At 40.4% G+C, this 22,433-nt stretch overlaps 1 protein-coding gene across 7 annotated transcripts in view; it reads left to right on the plus strand.

Moving 5' to 3' along the window:
* The window catches only part of GPM6B (glycoprotein M6B), a 224,795-nt gene extending 220,438 nt beyond the window's left edge, over nucleotides 1–4,357 (plus strand). For 5 of the 7 annotated variants that reach the window (XM_073586216.1, XM_073586215.1, XM_073586212.1 and 2 more), the window contains one exon: nucleotides 2,592–4,357. In XM_073586216.1, the coding sequence (XP_073442317.1) occupies nucleotides 2,592–2,741 (150 nt within the window). In that variant the 3' untranslated portion in view covers nucleotides 2,742–4,357. Of the gene's footprint in view, nucleotides 1–1,211; nucleotides 2,286–2,591 lie in introns of those variants that run through there. The other 2 variants (XM_073586213.1, XM_073586217.1) reach the window with 1 other exon arrangement.
* The last annotated feature ends 18,076 nt before the right edge of the window (nucleotides 4,358–22,433 follow it).

Consider the following 22,433-nt stretch of genomic DNA (forward strand, 5'->3'; position numbering starts at 1 on the left):
GAAGCAATGAGGCCATATTCCTATATGGATCAGTCTTGATGTATGGATGTATTCCATATCCATGAACAAGTGTAGGTATACAATTAGTGTCCACAGTATACAAGGGTCACATAGTGTTCTTAGGTTTACCCTTTTAAAGGGGTTTTCCAATACATTTTTTTACAATCTCTAAAAACGTTTAAACGTTTTATCTTAAACCATTTTACAATGAATATATGAGAAATTAACATATTTGGGGATCTTTAACGCCTTTTCCAGTGCGCCCAAATACTTGCTGGCTGCACTTCCAGTTTGCAGCAGCTTCTGTCTCTGGAGACTAGATAACCTATAAAGCTGTGCGCTGGCACATCAGCCGGCTCCTGATCTTATGAGACCTTGAGCGTAGGCGGAAAGAGTATGTGAAATCGAACATATCTGGAAAGCCGACTAGGGCATGCTCACTCGGAGCTCGGCACCGTGCACTCTATGTGAAAAATTACATTCAACAGCAAAGGCTCTTCGTTTCTTTGGAAGCTTAATGAAAAAGGCAAATGGGGCCTTTTTTGGGAAAGTATATCAAACCCTGACTTGTGTTTAATGATACAATTTATTCAGAATAAATTTTGGGTCTTGGAAAAATCCTTTAATCACTGAAAAACAACCTGGTTCATTGAAAAAATTGTCCATATAGAAATTTCAATCAGACTAAATTCGATACATAATATAGTCAACTCACAACGTAGTTTTAATGCATCAGATAAGCTAACATTCAACTACATTTCCCCCATAAATCCTCTTATGCATCGATTCCATAGGAATTAAATTATTAGACTATTTCTAGTAATAAAATGGGACTATTTGTGGACATGAATCCTAAAAATGTACAAAACCAATTTCTAGCACTTTTCCTTAAATCTCACCATTTTCTTTCGACAAGTGTCCTTTCTTTTCGGATATTGACGCAAGTATTCTAGTTTCTGTGCAGCCAGCTGTTACCTAGCGGGACACCGACCGCACCAATCTATGAATAGCTATTGAATAAGCATGAACCCCCAAAATAATATACAGCGGGTCTTTTATCTTTAGCTAATCCCGACCACTTTTATCATAGAGAATTCAATCTCAATCTTCCTTGATCTTTTTAAAATTAAGACTATAGTGATTTCCGAGGCTGCGTGAGGCATTGCAGTGCCGTATCTTACACACCTTTTTATTTTGTTCTTTTCCACCAGCTGATCTACATGATGGCAACCACATATAACTATGCCGTTTTGAAGTTTAAGAGTCGGGAGGATTGCTGCACTAAATTCTAATGTGTTTTAGTCACAGCGTTAGAAAGACTACATTGTTGTAGCTTAAACTACCACTGACACTCTCTGGACTAAACCCAGTCTAGCATTTACATTTTTTTTTATGATTATTATGTTGTTGTTTTTCATTTTGTATATAGCAAGTGTCACTCAATAGCATCATAGAGTAATATTAAAACTATATTGTATGTAAAACACGACCACAAGATCTGGCTAAATTCTGTTACTTAAAGCAAAGCACATTCACTTGGCATCTGTTGACCGATGTCTGAAACGCGTGCCTTCCCTGATGTCCAACACCCTACATGCGGTACATTTCTAGACACGATGTTGGATGATCAGGGTATATGGAGCTTCATTATTGCCACAGCTACAGAATATGTATTTTTTGTACAAACTTATTACTAACTAATAACAGTGCTAATTCGCCCTTAATTGTCCAGATTGAGTTGTTGTAGGCGCTTTTTTTTTTTTCCTTTGCAAAACGCACTTGTACAGTTGAAATAAATGACGGTAACAGATTATTATTTATTAGCCAGATCTCAGACAAAAAGCGAGGCTGATAGGCCCTTGAGCACTAGATTCGAGACCAATGATTTGACATGCAATTAATGGAGGCGTAGCTGGCCAAGCGAGGACGACACAAGGAAGTGATGTGTGGCAGGAAGTAGTGCAGAGGAGGAAGTTCTGTGTGACATAATGATCACTGGATACATGACATGGAAGTTTGAAAGAAGAATAGAAGCACTAGCAATAAATTCATTTTATAACCTATTTTTGTAGTTGAATAAAGTGGCAATAAACACTAATTTGTGGCCTGCATGCTTCTGTGTATACATTTTTACCTCCACAGGTTCATTAATAGTTGAAGAATAATTCAGGCGACTTCCATCATTTCTATTCCTTTATGTACTGAGGTTTCCCTCACATATGTACATGCCTGTCTGATAAAATATCCCTTTTATATACCATTAAAATAAAATAATTTGTATCCTCGTCAATTGTTTTTGAGGGGTTTGTTGCTTTAACCAACTGGCAAAACACATTCCCTCTCAATTAATGTTACCCCTGGCTTCCTAACTTCCTTAATTACTTTCCTCATCCTTTTTGTTTTTCCAGCCATAGTAAACCAAGTGCATGCCTAAACAAAAAGTTATTAATGTCCACTGCAGGGATACAAAAGCCTATTAACCCTTATTTATGATTTATTATTAAACTACTACTACTATTAGTACTCTAATAACCTGCTTGCTTTGCCTCTTGACACGTTTACTAGCCATCGTGCTCACCCTTCTCTTGCAGATCCACTTCCTCATGATTCTGGCTTCTAATTGGGCCTACTTAAAGGATGCGAGCAAAATGCAGGCCTACCAAGACATTAAAGCTAAGGAAGAGCAAGAACTTCAAGACATCCAGTCGCGATCAAAAGAGCAGCTCAATTCTTACACATAAATTCTTAACCATGACACGGCATGAAATGCAGTAGCCTTTATGATTAATCAATTAATGCAGATGTGTACCATTGAAAGAAACCTGAACGAGCCACTGGCTCTTGTTATTATATGGATTTCAAAATGCAGTGAATAGGAACATCCTGACGTTCTCCCCCATGTTTTGTGATCTCAGGCGTTTTAAAATGAAGCACTTTATAAGGTATAAGGTATCAGTGTTTTACTCCCCTTGGTGGAATTTGGATTTTCCAAATGGAGGGAGCAGATGTAGACAGGCAGCGGGTCATACTTGGACATAAAATAGATGCAAATCCGGTACTTAATTTGAGAACCATTATGTTCAATTTCTATAAAGTGTTGCCATTTTGAACTGAATCGATGGCCCGAAAACATTTCTATATATAATACTGATTCTTTAAACAATGCCCATGGAAGGAGCGAAAGTGTCATAAATATCATCCCGAGCATCAGGGACACCTATGATCAGTTGGGTTTCCCCTTCCCCCTTTTGCAAATAAAGTACACTAGTCTCCTACACACCTTTGAGGCAGACAGATTGTGACCTGGACCAATACTATAGACAGTAAGCCCACCAGCTTTGTGGGAGCTTGTGGTTTTACAAGCCTTAGGGCGAAACTGCCAAGTGATTCAGTCAAACTGTAGGTCCTATAACTTTTTGCTCTCCCCTACCCCAACCAAAAAAAAAGGATCCAACCTCATTTCTGCCCCAAAATCGACATCAAAAGTCAAGTCTGACCATTTAAACAAGAACTAATACCTTAGTGTAACGTTCCTAGTTTCGAGGTAAATTGGTAGGGTCTATGTGTTCAGCTAATGAAATGGCTGCATGCATTTTGAGTTTAGACGATCGGTCCAAGTTAACACATCTTAATTAATAGTGTTAGTCTTAGGTAACGATGATCAACAAAAATGACAGTGGTGCATTGAATATATATAGTATTACATTGTTGCTGTAGATCATTCCTATTTCTGTAGTTGATTGTGATTTTTGTTTTGACAGTTGCACTTCCAAAATATTATAAAAAAAAAAAGAAAAAAAAACACGAAAAGAAACAAAATAAAAAAATCCATACAAATGTGAAGTGTAGACGGTACAGATATAGATGATCATGTCCAGTCTACTTGACCTGAAGATATTACTCATCGTTGACTTGTTAACAGACAGTGTTCAGGTATTTTGTTCGGTTACAATCCTGAAAGGACGTTTTGTTTTTGACAATTTTGAAATTGAGGCGTATATTGTATTTAGGTAACATGTTACTTTAATAGCCTAGCTTTTTGTTGAAGCCAATGCATGGAAAACTCATAATTCTTTCTACTGCAATGCAGGTGATTGTTCTAGCCCAGTGTCCTCCTGTATGGATAACGAAGGCAATGTCTTAATTTTTTTTTTTTCTTTACTATTCTGTGTAGTTGACTGAAGTTTTCTTTTTGAGATCCCGTTTAGTGTAATTATTTTTATGTCAAAGAAAAAGAAGCATTTACCTTTTGCTATGTATAAATTTTTGTAACCTAACAGTGAATCAATATTTTCTATCAGTGCCAAGGGCTTCCTGTAGTTATATCCAAGTGTTATAATAAATATTTGTAGATAAACCGCCTGATTCTGTGATTTCATGATTATTTTTGTGCACATATCTGTACTAGACTTTTATAAATCTTACTTAGTTTTACCTATACAGGTGATTTCTAATATTTTAAGTATTTTTATTACCGTATATAAATGTTATTAGCATATACATTAACATGTATTAATTTTTTATGAGAGTACAATCATAAGACAAACGAGGGCAAAACTGAGAAGGTAATGAGAAGGTATCTAATGGTACATTTTATAGAATTATTTGTTGTGGTATTTTATCGCTAAACTACATTTGGTACATTTTGGTTCCATTTATCTGTAAACAATAAAGGAATAATTACACTTAATCCCTTCTATTCCCCCCCCCTCCCCCTTCCAAATTAGTTTTCACCTTCCTGACCAGGCCAAAGTTTACAATTCTGACCACTGTCATTTTGTGGTAGTAACCCTGAAACGCTTTAACAGATCCCACTGATTCTGAGACTGTTCCTTTTGTTTGTAACATATTCATGATAGTAGTAAAATTTGTTCGATATGACTTGCGTAACATTGTGAAAACATTGAAAGTTTGGCAAAAATGTTGCAATTTTCAGACTTTTAATTTTTTATGCCCTTAAACCAGAGAGTTATGTTAATACAACAAGAGATATCCTACCTCTAACGATCACTCCATTACAAAACAATTTTTTATATACAACCATAAGGGCAACTCTTAATACAATACAAACCTACAACAGACCATGGAGTTTAAAGCCCAGGACAATAAAGGTACTGTCACACTTAGCGATGTACCAGCGATATGACACGGTCAGGATCGCTAGTACATCGCTAAGTGGTCGCTAGTGAGCTGCCACACAGGCAGATCTCACAGTGACATCGCAGGGGACGGGGGTCGCTACTTACCTGTCACACACAGCGATTCTGACGTCCTCCCGCCCGGCTCCACGCGTCGCTCGTCGTCACAGCAGGAAGCGCCGCAGGAAGCTGACGACGAGAAATGGTCCAGGACGTTCTCGCGCGATCAACGATAACCAGCGGGGGAGAGGTCGGAGGTAAGTATCAGACATAGCGATATCGCTAGCAATATCGTTATAACGTCACAAGTTATAGCGATATTGCTAGCGATATCGCTTAGTGTGACAGGCCCTTAACCTAAATAACATGTCACACTCCACAATTTCATGTGAAAAGGGTAAATTTTATTAATAATGTCATATAAAAAGTACATAAAAAAGAGTATATATGGTGGAAATTGAGGCAGGGTCACCCAGAGTAAAAAAACAAAGAGTAGCAACGAGTAAATAATAAATGGTATCTCTGTGGCCTGAACCAAGTCAGAGAACCAGCATTATAGGTAAGGGACAGCAGAGAATGAATCGTATAAATAACATGACTTATATCCACACACCTACGAGTGTTAATGAACCTAAGCCGGGCAATTCAAAAAATGTGTTAATGTGCAAAAGTAAAGTGCTGACAATAGTCCTAGAGTTGTATTATGCATGGTCTAGTATCCAAAAATCGAATAACCAAAAGCTGGTGGGATATACTGTATATAAAAGCGTAAATCAGCTATCCCCTATCACTGGCCAATCATACTATCACATAGAACACCATGAGTTATTCTACATTATCTGCAGAAAGTCCTTACCCATGTGGGAACCGGGTGTAACCTGCCGATGCCGACGCGTTTTGCCAGACAGGGTTCTTCGGCGGGCTTTTGGTTATTCGATTTTTTTTGCATTGCCCGACTTAGGTCCATTAACACCTGTAGGTGTGTGGATATAATTCATGTTATTTATACGATTCATTCTCTGCTGTCCCTTACCTATGCTTAGTTACTCGTTGCTACTCTGTTTTTTTTACTCCAGGTGACCCTGCCTCAATTTCCACCATATATACTCATTTTAGATGTACTTTTTATATGACATTATTAATGAAATGTACCTTTTTCACATGATATTGTGGAGAGTGACATGTTATTTAGGTTATTGTCCTGGGCTTTAAACTCCATGGTCTGTTGTAGGTTTGCAGAGAGTTATGTTGCACAAAATAGTTAATAACATTTCACACGTCTACTTTTACATCTGCATAATTTTTGAAACATCATTTTTTGTTAGAGGGGTTAAAAGTTATCAACAGAATTTACAAAACCATTTTTTTAAAGGGAACCTGTAAGCAGAAATAATGCTATTAACCTGCTGATATGTGGTTAATCTGTAGGTTAACAGCGTTATTATGCTGCCCGTCTCCTGCATGCAGCCGAATGCAGCGGGAAGAAAATTATCTTTATTCTTCCCTCCAGCATTCGGTTTCAGTCATAGGGGCGGGGCCAGTTTAGTCACTGTTTGAGAATACAGAGCGGCCGCTGTTACAGCTCCCCTGAGCCAGGCTGACACTGGCTCTACATTGCGGCTGGCTGTCAGTCAGGGTCTGAGGCTCGGTAACAGCTGCCGCTCAGTGACTAAACAGACGCTGCCACCCCCATATGACTGAAACTGAATACTGGCAGGGAGAACACAGATCATTTTCTTGCTGCATTTGGCTGTGTGCAGGCACCGGGCAGCATCATAACTCTGTTGACCTACAGATTAACCATCATTCCATCAATGTGGCTTATAACACTGGTCAACAGCATTTTTGGTGCCAAAGATATTTCATCGAATTTAGGGTATTTTTGGGGTGCTGATTCTGAATATGTCATCAGTTTTGCCAGATTGGCTCAAGTTTTTGAGATTTTTGGTATCTTATTTATAGCACTTGTTGGTAAATGCGACGCATCATCTCATTAATTTCTTTGGATTAGTACTTGAACTGAGCAGTTCTCAATATAGTTTTGTGTTAATTAGTGTTCTAAAAGTTTGTTCATAGCTTGATTTTTGCACTAACTTTATGTTGTTGTCTGTTTTCCAGTGAAAAGCATGAACTCATCAAGAAGAAGTTGTCTTAACGATCCAGACTCATTCTGTTACATTTGTGGTGAATACACACTGCCAAAACATAGAAGAAACATAACAGACTTCGTAAAAAAAGTGTATTTTGCCTATTTTGGGGTTATGCTTGGGGACCAAGACAAGTTTTGGGCACCACACATAGTGTGCAAAGCATGTATCGAATTATTACGAAAATGGAGCAAAGGACAAAGAAAAAGCTTCAAATTTGGTGTTCCAATGGTGTGGAGAGAGCCAAAAAATCATCATGATGACTGTTATTTATGGTAAACACAGGTACAGGCACATCTTCACAATGAGGGACAGGCCTTCTTGCAGATTCCATGTTACTCCCATTTTCGTTTCTTATGCTTATTGAATCCTTGCACTTGCACTGCACAGAAATAACAGTCATCATGATGATTTTTTGGCTCTCTCCACACCATTGGAACACCAAATTTGAAGCTTTTTCTTTGTCCTTTGCTCCATTTTCGTAATAATTCGATACATGCTTTGCACACTATGTGTGGTGCCCAAAACTTGTCTTGGTCCCCAAGCATAACCCCAAAATAGGCAAAATACACTTTTTTTACGAAGTCTGTTATGTTTCTTCTATGTTTTGGCAGTGTATATTCACCACAAATGTAACAGAATGAGTCTGGATCGTTAAGACAACTTCTTCATGATGAGTTCATGCTTTTCACTGGAAAACAGACAACAACATAAAGTTAGTGCAAAAATCAAGCTATGAACAAACTTTTAGAACACTAATTAACACAAAACTATATTGAGAACTGCTCAGTTCAAGTACTAATCCAAAGAAATTAATGAGATGATGCGTCGCATTTACCAACAAGTGCTATAAATAAGATACCAAAAATCTCAAAAACTTGAGCCAATCTGGCAAAACTGATGACATATTCAGAATCAGCACCCCAAAAATACCCCAAATTCATTAAAATATTTTGGACACCAGAAAAAAAATTTTTTTTCGTTGACCTGTGTAATCTTTGGCAAGTGAGGTCCACTGGTTTATTTTCTGACCTAGGGCATCTGTGTGTGGTGATTAGGTATCACTTGAGGAGGAGGAAAAATAAAGAAATGTGGCATCCTCTCCCTCACTATCAGTGTCTGACGCAAAGACGGTGTATGCCTACTTGGCTGAACACCATGAATGGGACACGCGGGACATGTTTTTCACGTATGTGTGTGTTAACCAAATTCTATTCAGGTGTGTGTGGTGTAAACTTTTTTTTTATTTAGAAGAAAAAAAAATTGCACAAAAGAATCTAGAATGAAAAAGATAAAAATAAAATAAACATTTTCTAAAATAAATAAACTTACTAAGCTGACGCCAGTGAAAAAAAAAATTACTGAGTGCCTGCAACTGACACCAGTCCTAACTATATTAGGTAAAAAAAATACTGTAGTAGATGATTTACTACAGTATATTTTTACTGTTCCTAATATAGCCCTATCAACAAATCTAAATTATTTTTTTCACAAAAAAACAACAACCAGATGCCGACCAATGATATGTGTCACCGCTCGGCGGCTGTAGGATGTACACACGGATGTGGTGCAAAAAAGGGGAAAAATGGACAGGAAAAAAAGTCCTGGCCAAAAGCGAGCACAGATGCTGATCAGTGATCTGTGTCACTGATAAGCAGCTCAGTGGCTGCAGGATGCACACACAGAGGTGGTGCAAAGGTGGGGGGATGGAAAAAATAGGGAAAAAAGTCCTGGCCAAGTGTGTGCATGGGTGCCGATCAGTGATGTGCGTCATTGATCAGTGCTTGGTGGCTGTAAGATGTATGCACTAATGTGCTGCAAAAGGACGGGAGTTGAAAAGGAAAAACAAAAATGTCCTGGCCAAAAGTGAGGATAGATGCTGATCAGTGATAAGCTGCTTAGTGGCTGCAGTACGCAAACGGAGGGGGGGGGGGGGGATAGATGAAAAAATGGATCGGGGATAAAAAGTCCTGGCCAAAAGCGAGCACAGATGCTGATCATCAGTGATGTGTGTCACTGATAAGCAGCTCAGTGGCTGCAGGATGCACACACAGAGGTGGTGCAAAGGTGGGGGGATGGAAAAAATAGGGAAAAAAGTCCTGGCCAAAAGTGTGCATGGGTGCCGATCAGTGATGAGCGTCATTGATCAGCGCTTGGCGGCTGTAAGATGTATGCACTAATGTGTGCTGCAAAAGGTGGGGAGTTGAAAAGGGAAAACAAAAATGTCCTGGCCAAAAGTGAGGATAGATGCTGATCAGTGATAAGCTGCTTAGTGGCTGCAGTACGCAAACGGAGGGGGGGAATAGAAGAAAAAATAGGGGAAAAAAAGTCCTGGCCAAAAGCGAGCATTGGTGAGTATCGTTGATGTGCGTCACTGATCAGCCTTCGACTGGCTACAGGATGCATGAAAAAAACTGCCAAAAAGTGAGCGATCAAGCATGGCAGCAGAAGGGGATGGGGAAGAGTTTAGTGAGAGACGGAAATGGGGTGGATTATGAAGAAGCAGGGGACAGGAACAGGTCAGGATCGTCTTCTTCTAGGATCAACAGCAGCAGTGATGGCACAGGCTTGAAAAAGTCTGTAGCACTACAAGGCACAGCATATCTGTAGCAGAATGAGACAGCGATCGCTCTGCAATCTCTCCAAGCTGGAATGGAGGAGTACAGAGCAGTCACTGTGGGGTCAAACTGCATCTCTGCTCACTGATTGGTGCGATCAGATGTTGTCTGAACGCTCCAATCTGATGCTGTGGTCTCCTAGCCTTGAGCCTATTACCAGTGCTGTTATAGCACTGATCATAGGCTGGGCCTCAATGTTTTAGGTATTTTCACTGAAGAATTGAACAGCCAATCACAGCGATCGTAGTTGCGTGAGTGCTGCGCAACCACCTGTGGCGACGAGTACTGGTGCCCTGCTGTTAGAAAACAGCAGGCACCTGCACTTTAAGGCTATGTGCACACGTAGTGAAAGGTGCTGCGGATTTGGAAAAATCCACAGGTAAATCTGCAGGTCAAAAGACCTGCGGTTTCACACCTCTACAATGGAGAAGGTGTGAAACCGCTGCGAATTCCGCACAAAGAATTGACATGCTGTGGATTTGAACCAGCAGCAAATCCGTGCGGAAAAATCCGCAGCATGTGCACAGCGTTTTTCATTTTACCTTTGAAAACAATGGTACTGTACAGCGCAGCTAAATCTGCTGCGGTTCTGCAGAACTAAAAACGCTGCTGATCCGCAGCAGAATCATCAACGTGTGCACAAAGCCCAATGCAATCACCGTGCACTCGGTCATATTGACGTATTTTCCCTAGGACGTATCCATATGTCCAAGATCAGGAAGTCCTTCCCTTCCATGATGTATGGATACGTCCAAGGTCGTGAAGGGGTTAACAATTTTACCCCCAAGCCAGTTTTCAATTTCATGACCAGGCCAATTTTTACAATTTTGTCACTTTGTGGTAATAACTCTGGAACACTTCAACAGATCTCAGTGATCCCGAGACTGTTTTTCTGTTTTTTGTGACATATACTTCATGATAGTGGTAAAAATTTGTTCGATGTGACTTGCGTTTATTTGTGAACATATCAGAAATTTGGATAAAATTTAGCAATTTTCAAACATTTAATCGTTATGCCCTTAAACCAGAGAGTTATATCACAGAAAATAGATTATAAATAAAATTTCCCACGTCTAATCTACATCTACATCGTCTTTTAAACATAATTTTTTTTTTTGTTAGGAAGTCAGAAGAGTTAAAAGTTGATCAGCAATTTCTATTTTTTCCAACAAAATTTACAAAATCATATTGTTTTAAGTACCACATCACATTTGAAGTGACATTGGAGACCTGTATGACAGAAAACACCCAAAAATTGCACCATTCTAAAAACTGCACCCCTCAAAGTCCTCAAAACCGCATTCTTCAGATGCGTCACAGAAATTGATGCCAATGTGGAAGGAAAACAATAAACCTTTCCCCTTTTTTTTCATAATTTTACTTTATCCCCAATTTTTTATTTTCACAAGGGTAACAGGAGAAAATAGAACCCAAGTTTTGTTGTGCAATTTCTCCTGAGTACGCTGATACCCCATACGTGTGGGAAAACAAACATTTGAGTGCATGGCAGGGCTTGGAAGGGAAGGAGCCTGTTTGAATTTTTTCAGTGCAAAATTGTTTGGATTCGAGTGGACGCCATGTTGCGTTTGGAGAGCCTCTGATGTGTCTAAACAGTGGAAACCCCCCACAAGTGACCCTATTTTGGAAACTACACCCCTCAAGGAATTCATCTATATTTGCGCTGAGCACCTTGAACCCCTAGGTTCTTCACAAAAGTTTAGAATGTAGTGCCGTGAAAATAAAAATGTGTTGAGCCCCAAATTTTTTATTACAATTTGTTGTGCAATTTCTTCTGAGTATGTAGATACCCCATATGTTGGGAAAAACTGCTGTTTGAGTGCATGGCAGGGCTCAGAAAGGAAGGAGTGACTTTTTGGAGTGCAGACTTTAATGGAGTAGTCTTTGGATATCATGTCACGTTTGGGGAGCCCCTGATATGCCTAAACAGTGAACTCCCCTCACAAGTGACTCCATTTTGGAAACTAGTCCCATCAAGGAATTTATCTAGATGTGTGATAAGTACTTTGAACAGAATTTTACAAGGTTGAAGTGCAAAAATGAAGAAAACATTTTCTTTTTTCCCACAAAAAGATTATTTTGGTTATTCACCATAAAATCATTTCCTCTGTGCCTTCATTGTGGGACACAGGAGACCATGGGTATATGATGCTGAAGATTGGGGCTGACACTAGGAAGAAGAAAAAAGGCTAACTCCACCCCACCAGGATATATCAACCACCTGGGAGAGAGCTTAACCAGTTTGTGAGAGAGTAGTAGGAAATGAGATAAAAGGAGATTACCCTAAGATGAAATAAAAATGGCACAAATAAGGGAGGGTGTTTAGTCACCCAATGAAGCCTCGGAGCAAAAAACATTCTAAAGTAAGTAACCAAAATCTTCTTTTCTCTATCGCTTTATTGCGGGACTCAGGAAACCATGGGACGTCCTAAAGCAGTCCTTAAGGTGGGAAGAAACACATACTCAAAAACGTAAGGTCAGTCCACTGCTGCATGAAGGACCTTCTAACCAGATTGGCGTTCACTGAAGCATAGGAAAGAACCATAGAGCACTAGGAGAAGGTGTGGACTGAAGACCAGCCTAGCAGATCCAAGAGCAGACAACCCATGAAGCTCCCACTGTCATGTGGGGAGGGTCATGATCCTAAGTGGAATCGGTCTTTTGTTCCCTCTGTTCATTGACAAGATCCTGGTTGAAAAAGAGGCCACTCCAGAAGACGGGAGGAAGAAATTACGAATTACCTATAGAGGGAAGGGAATTAACCACCTAAGAAGGAAGTGGTGCAACTAGACGAAAGACCTCTTGCAACCAGGCATAGAACCCCCTTTATTCTTGTGGGAAAAAGGTCAAGATCTCCAGGACGAGATATAGGTAACCACATTCGGAAGGAAAGATGGAACAGGATGTGCAGGCAAAAGGTGGATGCTTCTCTGTGATTATGGTGGGGAGAAAAAAAAAGGACCAGCTGCCTACTGTGCTATGGCTTCTGCATCATGACACAAATGAAAGGACCCTGTGAAGGCAGGTCTGGACAATCAGTAAAAAAAGAAAAAAGCTATTGACCAAAAAATGGGATCACCACAATAAATCACAAAAAATATTTAATTTTTATTAAGTGTCAGACAGACCAATATACAGTTAAAAACATTTAAAAGTCATAAAATGACAATACACCCAAAGAGAGGTTAATAATATAACCCGTACAGGTACCCCTATTGCTCATGGTATAGACATAATAAAGACAGATAGTTGGTTCATAAGAACAATAATTTGAACCATATGAATGTAATACAAAAACATATGCAATAGAAGATTTAGTGTAGAGACAGGGCCTAGATGCATTTAGAGATTTTTTTTGTCTCTACACTATGTCCTTCTTTTACAATTTAGGGCAGCTATTTCTATGATATTCTGTATACAGCAGTCTACTTGTTTGGATTTGTATTATGTCCATATAAGCTAAATCTTCTATTGCATTTGTTTTTGTATTACATTCATATGGTTCAAATTATTGTTCTTATGAACCAACTATCTGTCTTTATTATGTCTATACCATGAGCAATAGGGGTACCTGTACGGGTTATATTATTAACCTCTCTTTGGGTGTATTGTCATTTTATGACTTTTAAATGTTTTTAACTGTATATTGGTCTGTCTGACACTTAATAAAAATTAAATATTTTTTGTGATTTATTGTGGTGATCCCATTTTTTGGTCAAAAGCTTTTTTCTTTTTTTACTATCTGGTTCTTTATATTGACCATTGGTGTATCCCCTACCTATTGTTGGTGGTGCCCTCCCTATTCTTAGTTTTATATATAGGTCTGGACAATCTGAGAGTGACAGCCCCCCCCCCCGGGAGGAAGCTGCAGAGAGAAGTGGAACATTGAGTTCGGTCCAAAAACACCAGTTTGTGTTATTTAGCTTTCCACTCTGGATGCAAGTCACGGCTAGTGCAGACCTTTATTTTCAAAGGTTTGGTAGAAGGGGGAATTCTTGGTCTTTCCAGTGCCCCTGGGCCGTGAGCTCCTCGAAGACGGCTCCCCAAGTCAGGAGCCAAGTACCCATGGATGTTGCCTACCCCCAAAGGCAGAGGGACTGTAAACTGAGGGGAGGATTGTTGGCTCCTCCCGGTCAGGGATGCTGCACCCAAGGGGAGGAACTAAAGTCTGATCTAGAGAGAGACCATCCTGTCCCTTGAGAATGGAGGATAGTTGCTTCCATTGTCACCCAAATTTTCTCAACATGCTTATGGAGAGGGGGAGAGGGCAGGGAGATGGTCACCGATGAGATGATCACTCCCGGAGAATGACCAAGAACTCTTACCATGGAAAGAGATGTCCCACAAACTCTATGGTCTTGGAGTGAGGTGTCTCATAAACTCTATGCCTTTTCGATGAGCTGTCCCACCAACTTCGTTATCCTGGCAGTGTGCTTGGGATCATTATCATGTTGAAAGACCCATCCACATTTCATCTTCAATGCACTTGCTGATGGAAGGAGGTTTGCACTCAAAATCTCATGATACATGGCCCCATTCATACTTTCATGTACACGGATCAGTTGTCCTGGTCCCTTTGCGGAGAAACAGCCCCAAAGCATGACATTCTCACAATACTCTTCTGGATAATCCAAATGCTCTCTAGCAAATTTCAGATGGGCTCAGGCATGTACGGGCTTAAACAGGGGGACATGTCTGGCACTGCAGAATCTGAGTCCCTGGCGGCGTAGTGTGTTACTGATGGTAGCCTTTTTTTTATGGTGGTCCCAGCTCTATGCAGGTCTTTCACTAGGTCCCCCTGAGTGGTTCTGGGATTTTTGCTCACCGTTCTTGTGATCATTTTGACCCCATGGGGTGAGATCTTGCGTGGAGCCCCAGATCGAGGGATATTATCGGTGGTCTTGTATGTCTTCCATTTTCTTATTATTGCTCACAGAGTTGATTTCATCACACCAAGCTGCTTGCCTATTGCAGATTCAGTCTTCCCAGCCTGGTGCGGGGCTACAATTTTGTTTCTGGTGTCCTTCAACTGCTCTTTGGTCTTCACCATAGTGGAGTTTGGAGTATGACTGTTTGAGGTTGTGGACAGGTGTCTTTTATACTGATAACAAGTTCAAACAGGTGCCATTACTACAGGTAATGAGTGGAGGACAGAGGAGCCTCTTAAAGAAGTTACAGGTCTGTGAGAGCCAGAAAACGTACATGTTTTTAGGTGATCAAATACTTATTTTCCACCATAATTTGCAAAATACTGTAAATCTTGCCAAATCAGACAAGGTGATTTTCTGGATTTTTCTCATTTTGACTCTCATAGTTGTGATCTACCCATGATGTCAATTAGAAGCCTCTCATCTTTTTAAGTGGGAGAACTTGCACAATTGGTGGCTGACTAAATACTTTTCTCCCCACTGTATGTGGCTGTACAGTACTGCTTAGCCATATGGAGAAACTCAGGAGGGATGGAGCAATAATTGCACCCTGGAGAGCAGATTTTCCTAGAATAGTTTGCGGACTCCATATACAGAGCCCCTAAGTGCAAGAAGAACAGAATCCCCCCTCAAGTGACCCCATTTTGGAAATAATACCCCTTTGGGAATTTATCTACAGGTGTAGTGACTATTTTGACTCCATGGATGTTTGAGTGAAAATTGCAAACTGCCACTGTAGTGCCCAGTGCATTATGCCCAGTCCGCGCTTCTGGAGACATGCACGCATAACTTACGCGGACTCTCATCGCTATAGAAATGACAAACATGTGAATGCTAAATGTAGTTTAGGTATACTGTGGGGCTCAGACGAGAGGGAGGCTTTTGAATTTGGGAGTGCAAAATTAACTACATTTCTTTTGGGGGGCAAGAAGCCAATTTGCTTTTTCATAGCCTTTGTATTACCAGTAACGTGGAAGCCCCCTTTATTTCTGTTAACAGGTGAGGGATCTGAGTGTCAGGAAATATGACGTAATGTCTTATTCAATCGCACTCTGAACTCTGCTACATCTGCTTTTGACATGCCAGCTCCACACACTTGCGCGTCCCTTACCCCATCAGGTATGTGTCAAGTACACATAACTGCAGCCCCTCCTTCTCCCTGCACCAGACGAGCTCTTCTTCACACTCTGCCTGGTGTGTAATTCTATACTCCTTCCTCCCCCTCCCTCAAGAATGTGCTGTGGATCAGAAAACAATATTTTGTCTGAAAACATGTGCTTTCTTTGTATGTGAGAGGGCATATCTTGACCCCAATTAGAGATATAGGTGTAAAAGTTACATATTTGGAGCCTACACTGATAGAACTATATACCAGTGAATTTTCTAAGCTCAGGGACCAGCAGAATCCAAGAAAGGGCTTACTGCTTAACCCAGGCACATAGCCAAGTCATGTTTGGATTTAAATGAACGGCAATTTCATGCTCGGAAAAATGATAGTCTTGCCAGCATCCTACGAGCTTCCCAGCCCGAGATATTAAATTAATAAGGTAGTAGCAAAGTTTTCAGTCCTGGTAAAAAGGGGAACGCATTACATAGCTCCGCCCACCCAAGAGATGTCACAAGCCGAGAGGGTATATGACCAGGGAACCTCAGGTGACGTCTTTTTGCCTGGGGGATACAGCTATGTGAGGCTGTGCACTGGACTCTGGTGAATTGGGGTGGTCCCTCCCCCTTCCTCCACACGGCTATCCATTGTCTCCAAGATACTGTAAGTGTTCTTTTCATCTTTAATCCTTTATTTTGTGATTGCCTGTACATATTATAATTCTCTCAATTTGTAACATATTTTTGTATACTTGTAAACACTGCCTACTTTTTGGAGTAAAATATAAAATTACTAGCTTCGTTTCTCCTTGCTCTATAACGTACTTTCACGTCTCCTGTGGCTAAATTAACACTACTGTTCGGGTTTGCCCCTGTCCCGATATTAAGTGCGATTCAAGGGGCTGGTGGCAGACATATTGGTGGCAGCGGTGGGATAACCAAATATATCCACCCTGTAATTCGTGACATGGTGGCAGCAGTGCGATATACATAAATCCCTGCTGAAGAACTGGGGGCAACCAAACACCCCCAGTTCGTGACAGTGAGTTCTTGCTTTCTTGGGGATTGAGTTGAAGCTTTTATTGGGAGCATTTTACATAACGTTTGGGATCAAATTTATCTGGCGCTCTACGCTGAGCACTTGCATTTGGGTTTTTCCATTTAAATCTCTGAGTAACGTGTTCAGATGAAACACTCGGGGGATCCATTCACTATAATGAAGCAGCGGAGTTACTCTGAACTCCATCTGGCCTCTGTTCAGTGGTGTCCTTTTCAGAGGTGCACAAAACTGTGATCAACAGTGTTTTTATATACACCTAAAAAGATGGACACTGCTGGATCATAGCCTAAACTGCATCCTCAGTGCCTCCATTTGTCTCATTATAGGGAATCTTTCACCAAGGATTCCGCCTGAATCCCGTATGTCAGAGATTTAACAGAGAACCCGGTGTAAGCGCTCAGTGCAGAGCGCAGGATAAATCTGAGTCAAGCTTTATTTCAATCGTTGGAAGATAGAATGAACACAACAGCAGGTGAAAAATTGGTTTATTTTTTACTCCGTTTCTCGTGCGGTATAAGTGATTAGATGACTTTATGCTTTGGATCTGTGCAATTACTGCAATACCAAATTTATATAGATTTTTTTTATGCTTTGCTCCTGTCACTACTAAAAGACAAATTTTCTTCTTCAAGAACTAGCTTGTGCATTGCTATATTTTGAGCGCTATAATTTTTCCATATTTCTGCCGACAGTCATGTGAGGGCTTGTTTTTTGAAGAGTTGACATTTTTGTTGGTACCGTTTTCGGCCATGTTTTTTTTTTATCACTTTCTATTCCAATTTTTTGGAGGCAGAATGAACAAAAAACAGCAATTCAGGAATTTTTTTTTATACTGTTCTGCTTGTGATAACATTGATAAGGCAGCTTTATTCTTTGGGTCAGTATGATTACAGCGATATCACATTTATATAATTTTGGTGCTATTACATAATAAAACCTATTTTGTAAAAAAAATATTTTTGCATCACTTTTCTGAGCTATAACTTTTTTATTTTTTGCTGATGGAGTTGTATCACAGCTTGTTTTTTGTAGGACAACATGACGTTTTCAGCTATTCCATTTTTATTTACATTCATCTTTTTTATTACGTTTTTGTTCACTTTTTGTTCAGCGGTATGATTAAAAAGCATAGTTTTTGGCTGTTTTTTGCACCAATGATATGTCCGCCCCTGTTTGGGAACCTTTACCAGAGTTACGGCAAACAGAAGGAAAAAAATGGGTGGGTCATTGGCTTTGCGTACCCTTCATTCTTATACCTCCCAAATTTTAAAGAGGGAACACCATAGCCTTTCCCTGTTAAACACATCAAGGTACAGAACAGTAGTAGATGAGATTTATTTACCTATTATTTGTGGATGTGTTATAAATAATAGTTTATGCATCTTGTTTTTTAATAAAGACAATATAATATATATGCGCCTACATGCCGCATACACACCAACTTATATTTCAGTTCATCTCTTTAGGATTTGTTTCAGGTCTTTTGAGCTCTGTGGAAATAAGGATGTGGCCTCCCTTTTCCATAAACTGAACATTACGTTCATAAAATGTCCCCATAGTTGGGTGTCCATTAGCCAGGTCTCAGTCCTTCTCTTCCCTTATTCATATTACATCACTTGTACACTGGGTGTAATTCTCAGTATCTATATTATTCTGTATATATACACTGCACAGTACTACTTCTTGTGTCCTGTACACTGGGTGTAATTCTCAGTATCTGTATGTATACAGAGTGCCACGTCTCTTGTCCCATTGTAGGAGAGGTGGCATTGGACTTTGGGAGGGTCAGTACTGGTGAGTTTATTTTTTACTTTACTATGGACGAATAGAAATCTTGAAAAACCTGTTTAAATTGGTTACCCCAAGCTTGGAAATTATTCCTTTTCCTCTGGATAGGGGATAACTTGCCAGTCGCTGGGGATCTGACCACTGGGACCCTCACAATGTCGAGAACCGGAATTCTCAGCGCACCAAATGAATGGAACTGTGGTTGATTTTGGGCACTGCTGCGTCATTCACATATGGCTCTTCAAATAACTCTTTTAAGAGAGTGGTGAGGGGTATGAATAGGTAAAGAAAAATTCACCGATCTGACGGGTGGGGGGCAGTGTGCCAGGGCTTTTTTTTTTTTTTTGTCCTAGTCTGGCCCTGGAAGTCTCATTATCATGTTGGGTAAGATTACAATGATAGGGAAAACCTCCATTACCATTAAATATCAGGATCCACCATTTACGTGATGGTCACAACCCATGTTATCACCATTCCTACACAATAACGTTTGGACAGATCAATGCATGTGTATATAGCAATCCTGAAGAAGGCAGAGGCAGATTATCACAGCCTAGTCCATGTAGCTGCTGAAAATGAAAAAGGGAGTTTTAAGACTAATATTAGGCCTCTGGGTCAGTGTGAAAATTGCTAATTTTTTTTAATTTAAATACTCAATGGGGAAAATAAGAATTTGATACGCTGTTGATTTTGCAAGTTCTCTCACCTGCAAAGAACGGAGAGGTCTGTAATTTTTATCGTAGTTATACTTCAACTGTGAGAGACAGAATCTTAAAAAAAAATCCAGAAAATCACATTGTGTGATTTTTACCTAATTAATTTGCATTTTATTGCATGAAATACAGGGTAAGCCTCAATATCTTAATAACTTAGAGATGATCTGCAAAGAGGAGTGGGCCAAAATTCCTCCTGACGTGCGCAAATCTCATCATCACCTACAAAAAAAGTCTGACTGCTGTGCTTGCCAACAAGGGTTTTGCCACCAAGTATTAAGTCTGATTTGCCAGAGGGATCAAATACTTATTTCTCACTGCAAAATGCAAATAAATTTATGTAATTTATACAAGGTGTATTTTCTGGATTTTATTATTGATATTCTATAGCTCAATGTCAAAATTAAGACATCCTTAAAATTATAGACTTTTCTTGTCATTTTCAGTGGGCAAACTTTCAGTGAAGGAAATAATAATTTGATCCCTTGCTGATTTTGTAAGTATTTGATACAATAGAAAAACAGAACTTAATATTTGGTACAGAAACCTTTATTTGCAATCTCAGAGGCCAGACGTTTCCTGTAATTCTTCACCAAGTTTGTGCACACTGAAGTAAGGATTTTGGCCCACAGATCTCCTGCAGATCTTTCAGAGAGTGATCTATTTCAAGTGTTTATTTCTGTTAATGTTGATGATTATGGCTAACAGCCAAAAGTCATTATCTCAGTATATTTGAATACTTTATAACACCAGCTTGAAAAATTATTTTAAAATCAAATGTTGGCCTACTGAAATGTATGTTCAGTAAATGCACTCAATACTTGGTCGGTGCTCCTTTTGCATCAATTACTGCATCAATGCGGCGTGGCATGGAGGCGAGATTTATTTTTTGTCGCTGCAGCTACTTGATTTGCGGCTGCTAGAGAGCCTGAATACATGTGGGGATTTCCTAACAAACAAGCAACCCCCACATGTATTCAAGCTGTCTAGCAGCCTCAAATCATGCAGCTGCGGAGACACAAACTAAATCTCCAAGCACGCCCAAAATACTCGGAGACGATCCAAGCATGCTCGGAAACCTTGAGTACCGAGCATACTCGCTCATCACTAGTGCCAAGTCCTGCTGGAGAATGAAATTTCCATCTCCAAAAAATTTGTCGGCAGAGGGAAGCATGAAGTGCTCTAAAATTCCCTGGTAGACGGCTGCGCTGACTTTGGTCTTGATAAAACACAGTGGACCTACACTAGCAGATGACATGGCTCCCCAAACCATCACTGATTGTGGATACTTTACACTAGTCCTCATCCAGCTTGGATTGTGGCCTGTCCACTCTTCCTCCAGACTCTGGGACCATGATTTCGAAATGAAATGCAAAATTTACTTTCATTTGAAAACAACACCTTGGACCACTGAGCAACAGTCCCAGTTCTATTTCTCCTTGGCCCAGGTAAGACGCTTCTGGCTTTGTCTATTGGTCATGAGTGGCTTGACACAAGGAATCTGACACTTGTAGCCCAAGTACTGGATACGTCTGTGTGTGGTGGCTTTGAAGCAAAAGCAGTCCACTCCTTTTGAATCTCCGCCAAATTTTTGAATATTCTTTTAACAATCCTTTCAAGGCAGCGGTCACCTTTAACAATGATCTTTTGTGGCTTACCCTCCTTGTGGAGTGTGTCAATGACTGCCTTCTGAACATCTGTCAAGTCAGGAATCTTCCCCCATGATTGTGGAGCCTACTGAATCAGACTAAGGGACCTTTTTTAACGCTAAAGGCCCCGTCACACTAAGCGATATCGCTAGCAATATTGCTATGTCACTGGTTTTGTGATGCAGTAGCGATATCGCTATGTGTGATACTTACCTCCGACCGGCTCCCCCGCTGGTTATCGCTGATCGTGCGAGAACGTCCTGGGACGTTTCTCGTCATCAGCTTCCTGCTGTGGAGATGAGCGATGCGTGGACTTGGGTGGAAGGACGTCTTCATCGCCTTGTCTGACAGGTAAGTAGCGACCGCTGCTATGTCGCTGGTGAGATCTGCCTGTTTGGCAGCTCACTATCGACCACTTAGCGATGCACAAGCGATCCTGACCGCGTCATATCGTTGTTGGGATCCCTGGTGCATCGCTGAGTGTAACGGGGCCTTAAGGAAGCCTTTGCAGGAGTTTTTTGTTAATTATGCTAATTTACTGAGATAATGACTCTTGGGTTTCATTGACTGTAAAGGGCTTGTCACACTAAGCGATATCGCTAGCAATATCGCTATAACGTCACTGGTTTTTGTGACATTTAGCAATATTGCTAGCGATATCGCTATGTCTGATACTTACCTCCGACCTCTCCCCCGCTGATTATCGCTGATCGCGTGAGAACGTCCTGGACCGTTTCTCTTCGTCAGCTTCCTGTGGAGAGACGAGCGTGGACGCGGGTGGGAGGACGTCAGGATCGCCTAGTGTGACAGGTAAGTAGCGACCCCCTTCCCCAGCGATGTCGCTGGTGAGATCTGCCTGTGTGGCAGCTCACTAGCGACCACTTAGCAATGTACCAGTGATCCTGACCGCGTCTTATCACTGGTCGGGATCGCTGGTACATCGCTAAGTGTGACAGTACCTCAAGTCACAATCGTCAACATTAACATAAATAAACACTTGAAATAGATCACTCTGTAATGACTATATAATGAGTTTCACTTTTTGCATTGAAGAACTGAAATAAATTAACTTTTTGACGTTATTCTAATTTTGTGAAAAGCACTTGTAGTTCTGGGCTGATTCCTAACTTTTCTCAGAATCCTCCTTACCCCACGAGGCTAGATCGTGCATGGAGCCCCAGACTGAGAAAGATTTACAGTCATCTTGTTTCTTAGATTTTCTAATAATTGTTCCAACAGTTGTAGCTTTCTGAACAAGCTGCTTGCCTAT

The sequence above is a fragment of the Dendrobates tinctorius genome, unplaced genomic scaffold (assembly GCF_039654945.1).
Source record: "Dendrobates tinctorius isolate UK_male_01 unplaced genomic scaffold, ASM3965494v1 ptg000091l, whole genome shotgun sequence".
NCBI classification, from domain to species: domain Eukaryota; kingdom Metazoa; phylum Chordata; class Amphibia; order Anura; family Dendrobatidae; genus Dendrobates; species Dendrobates tinctorius.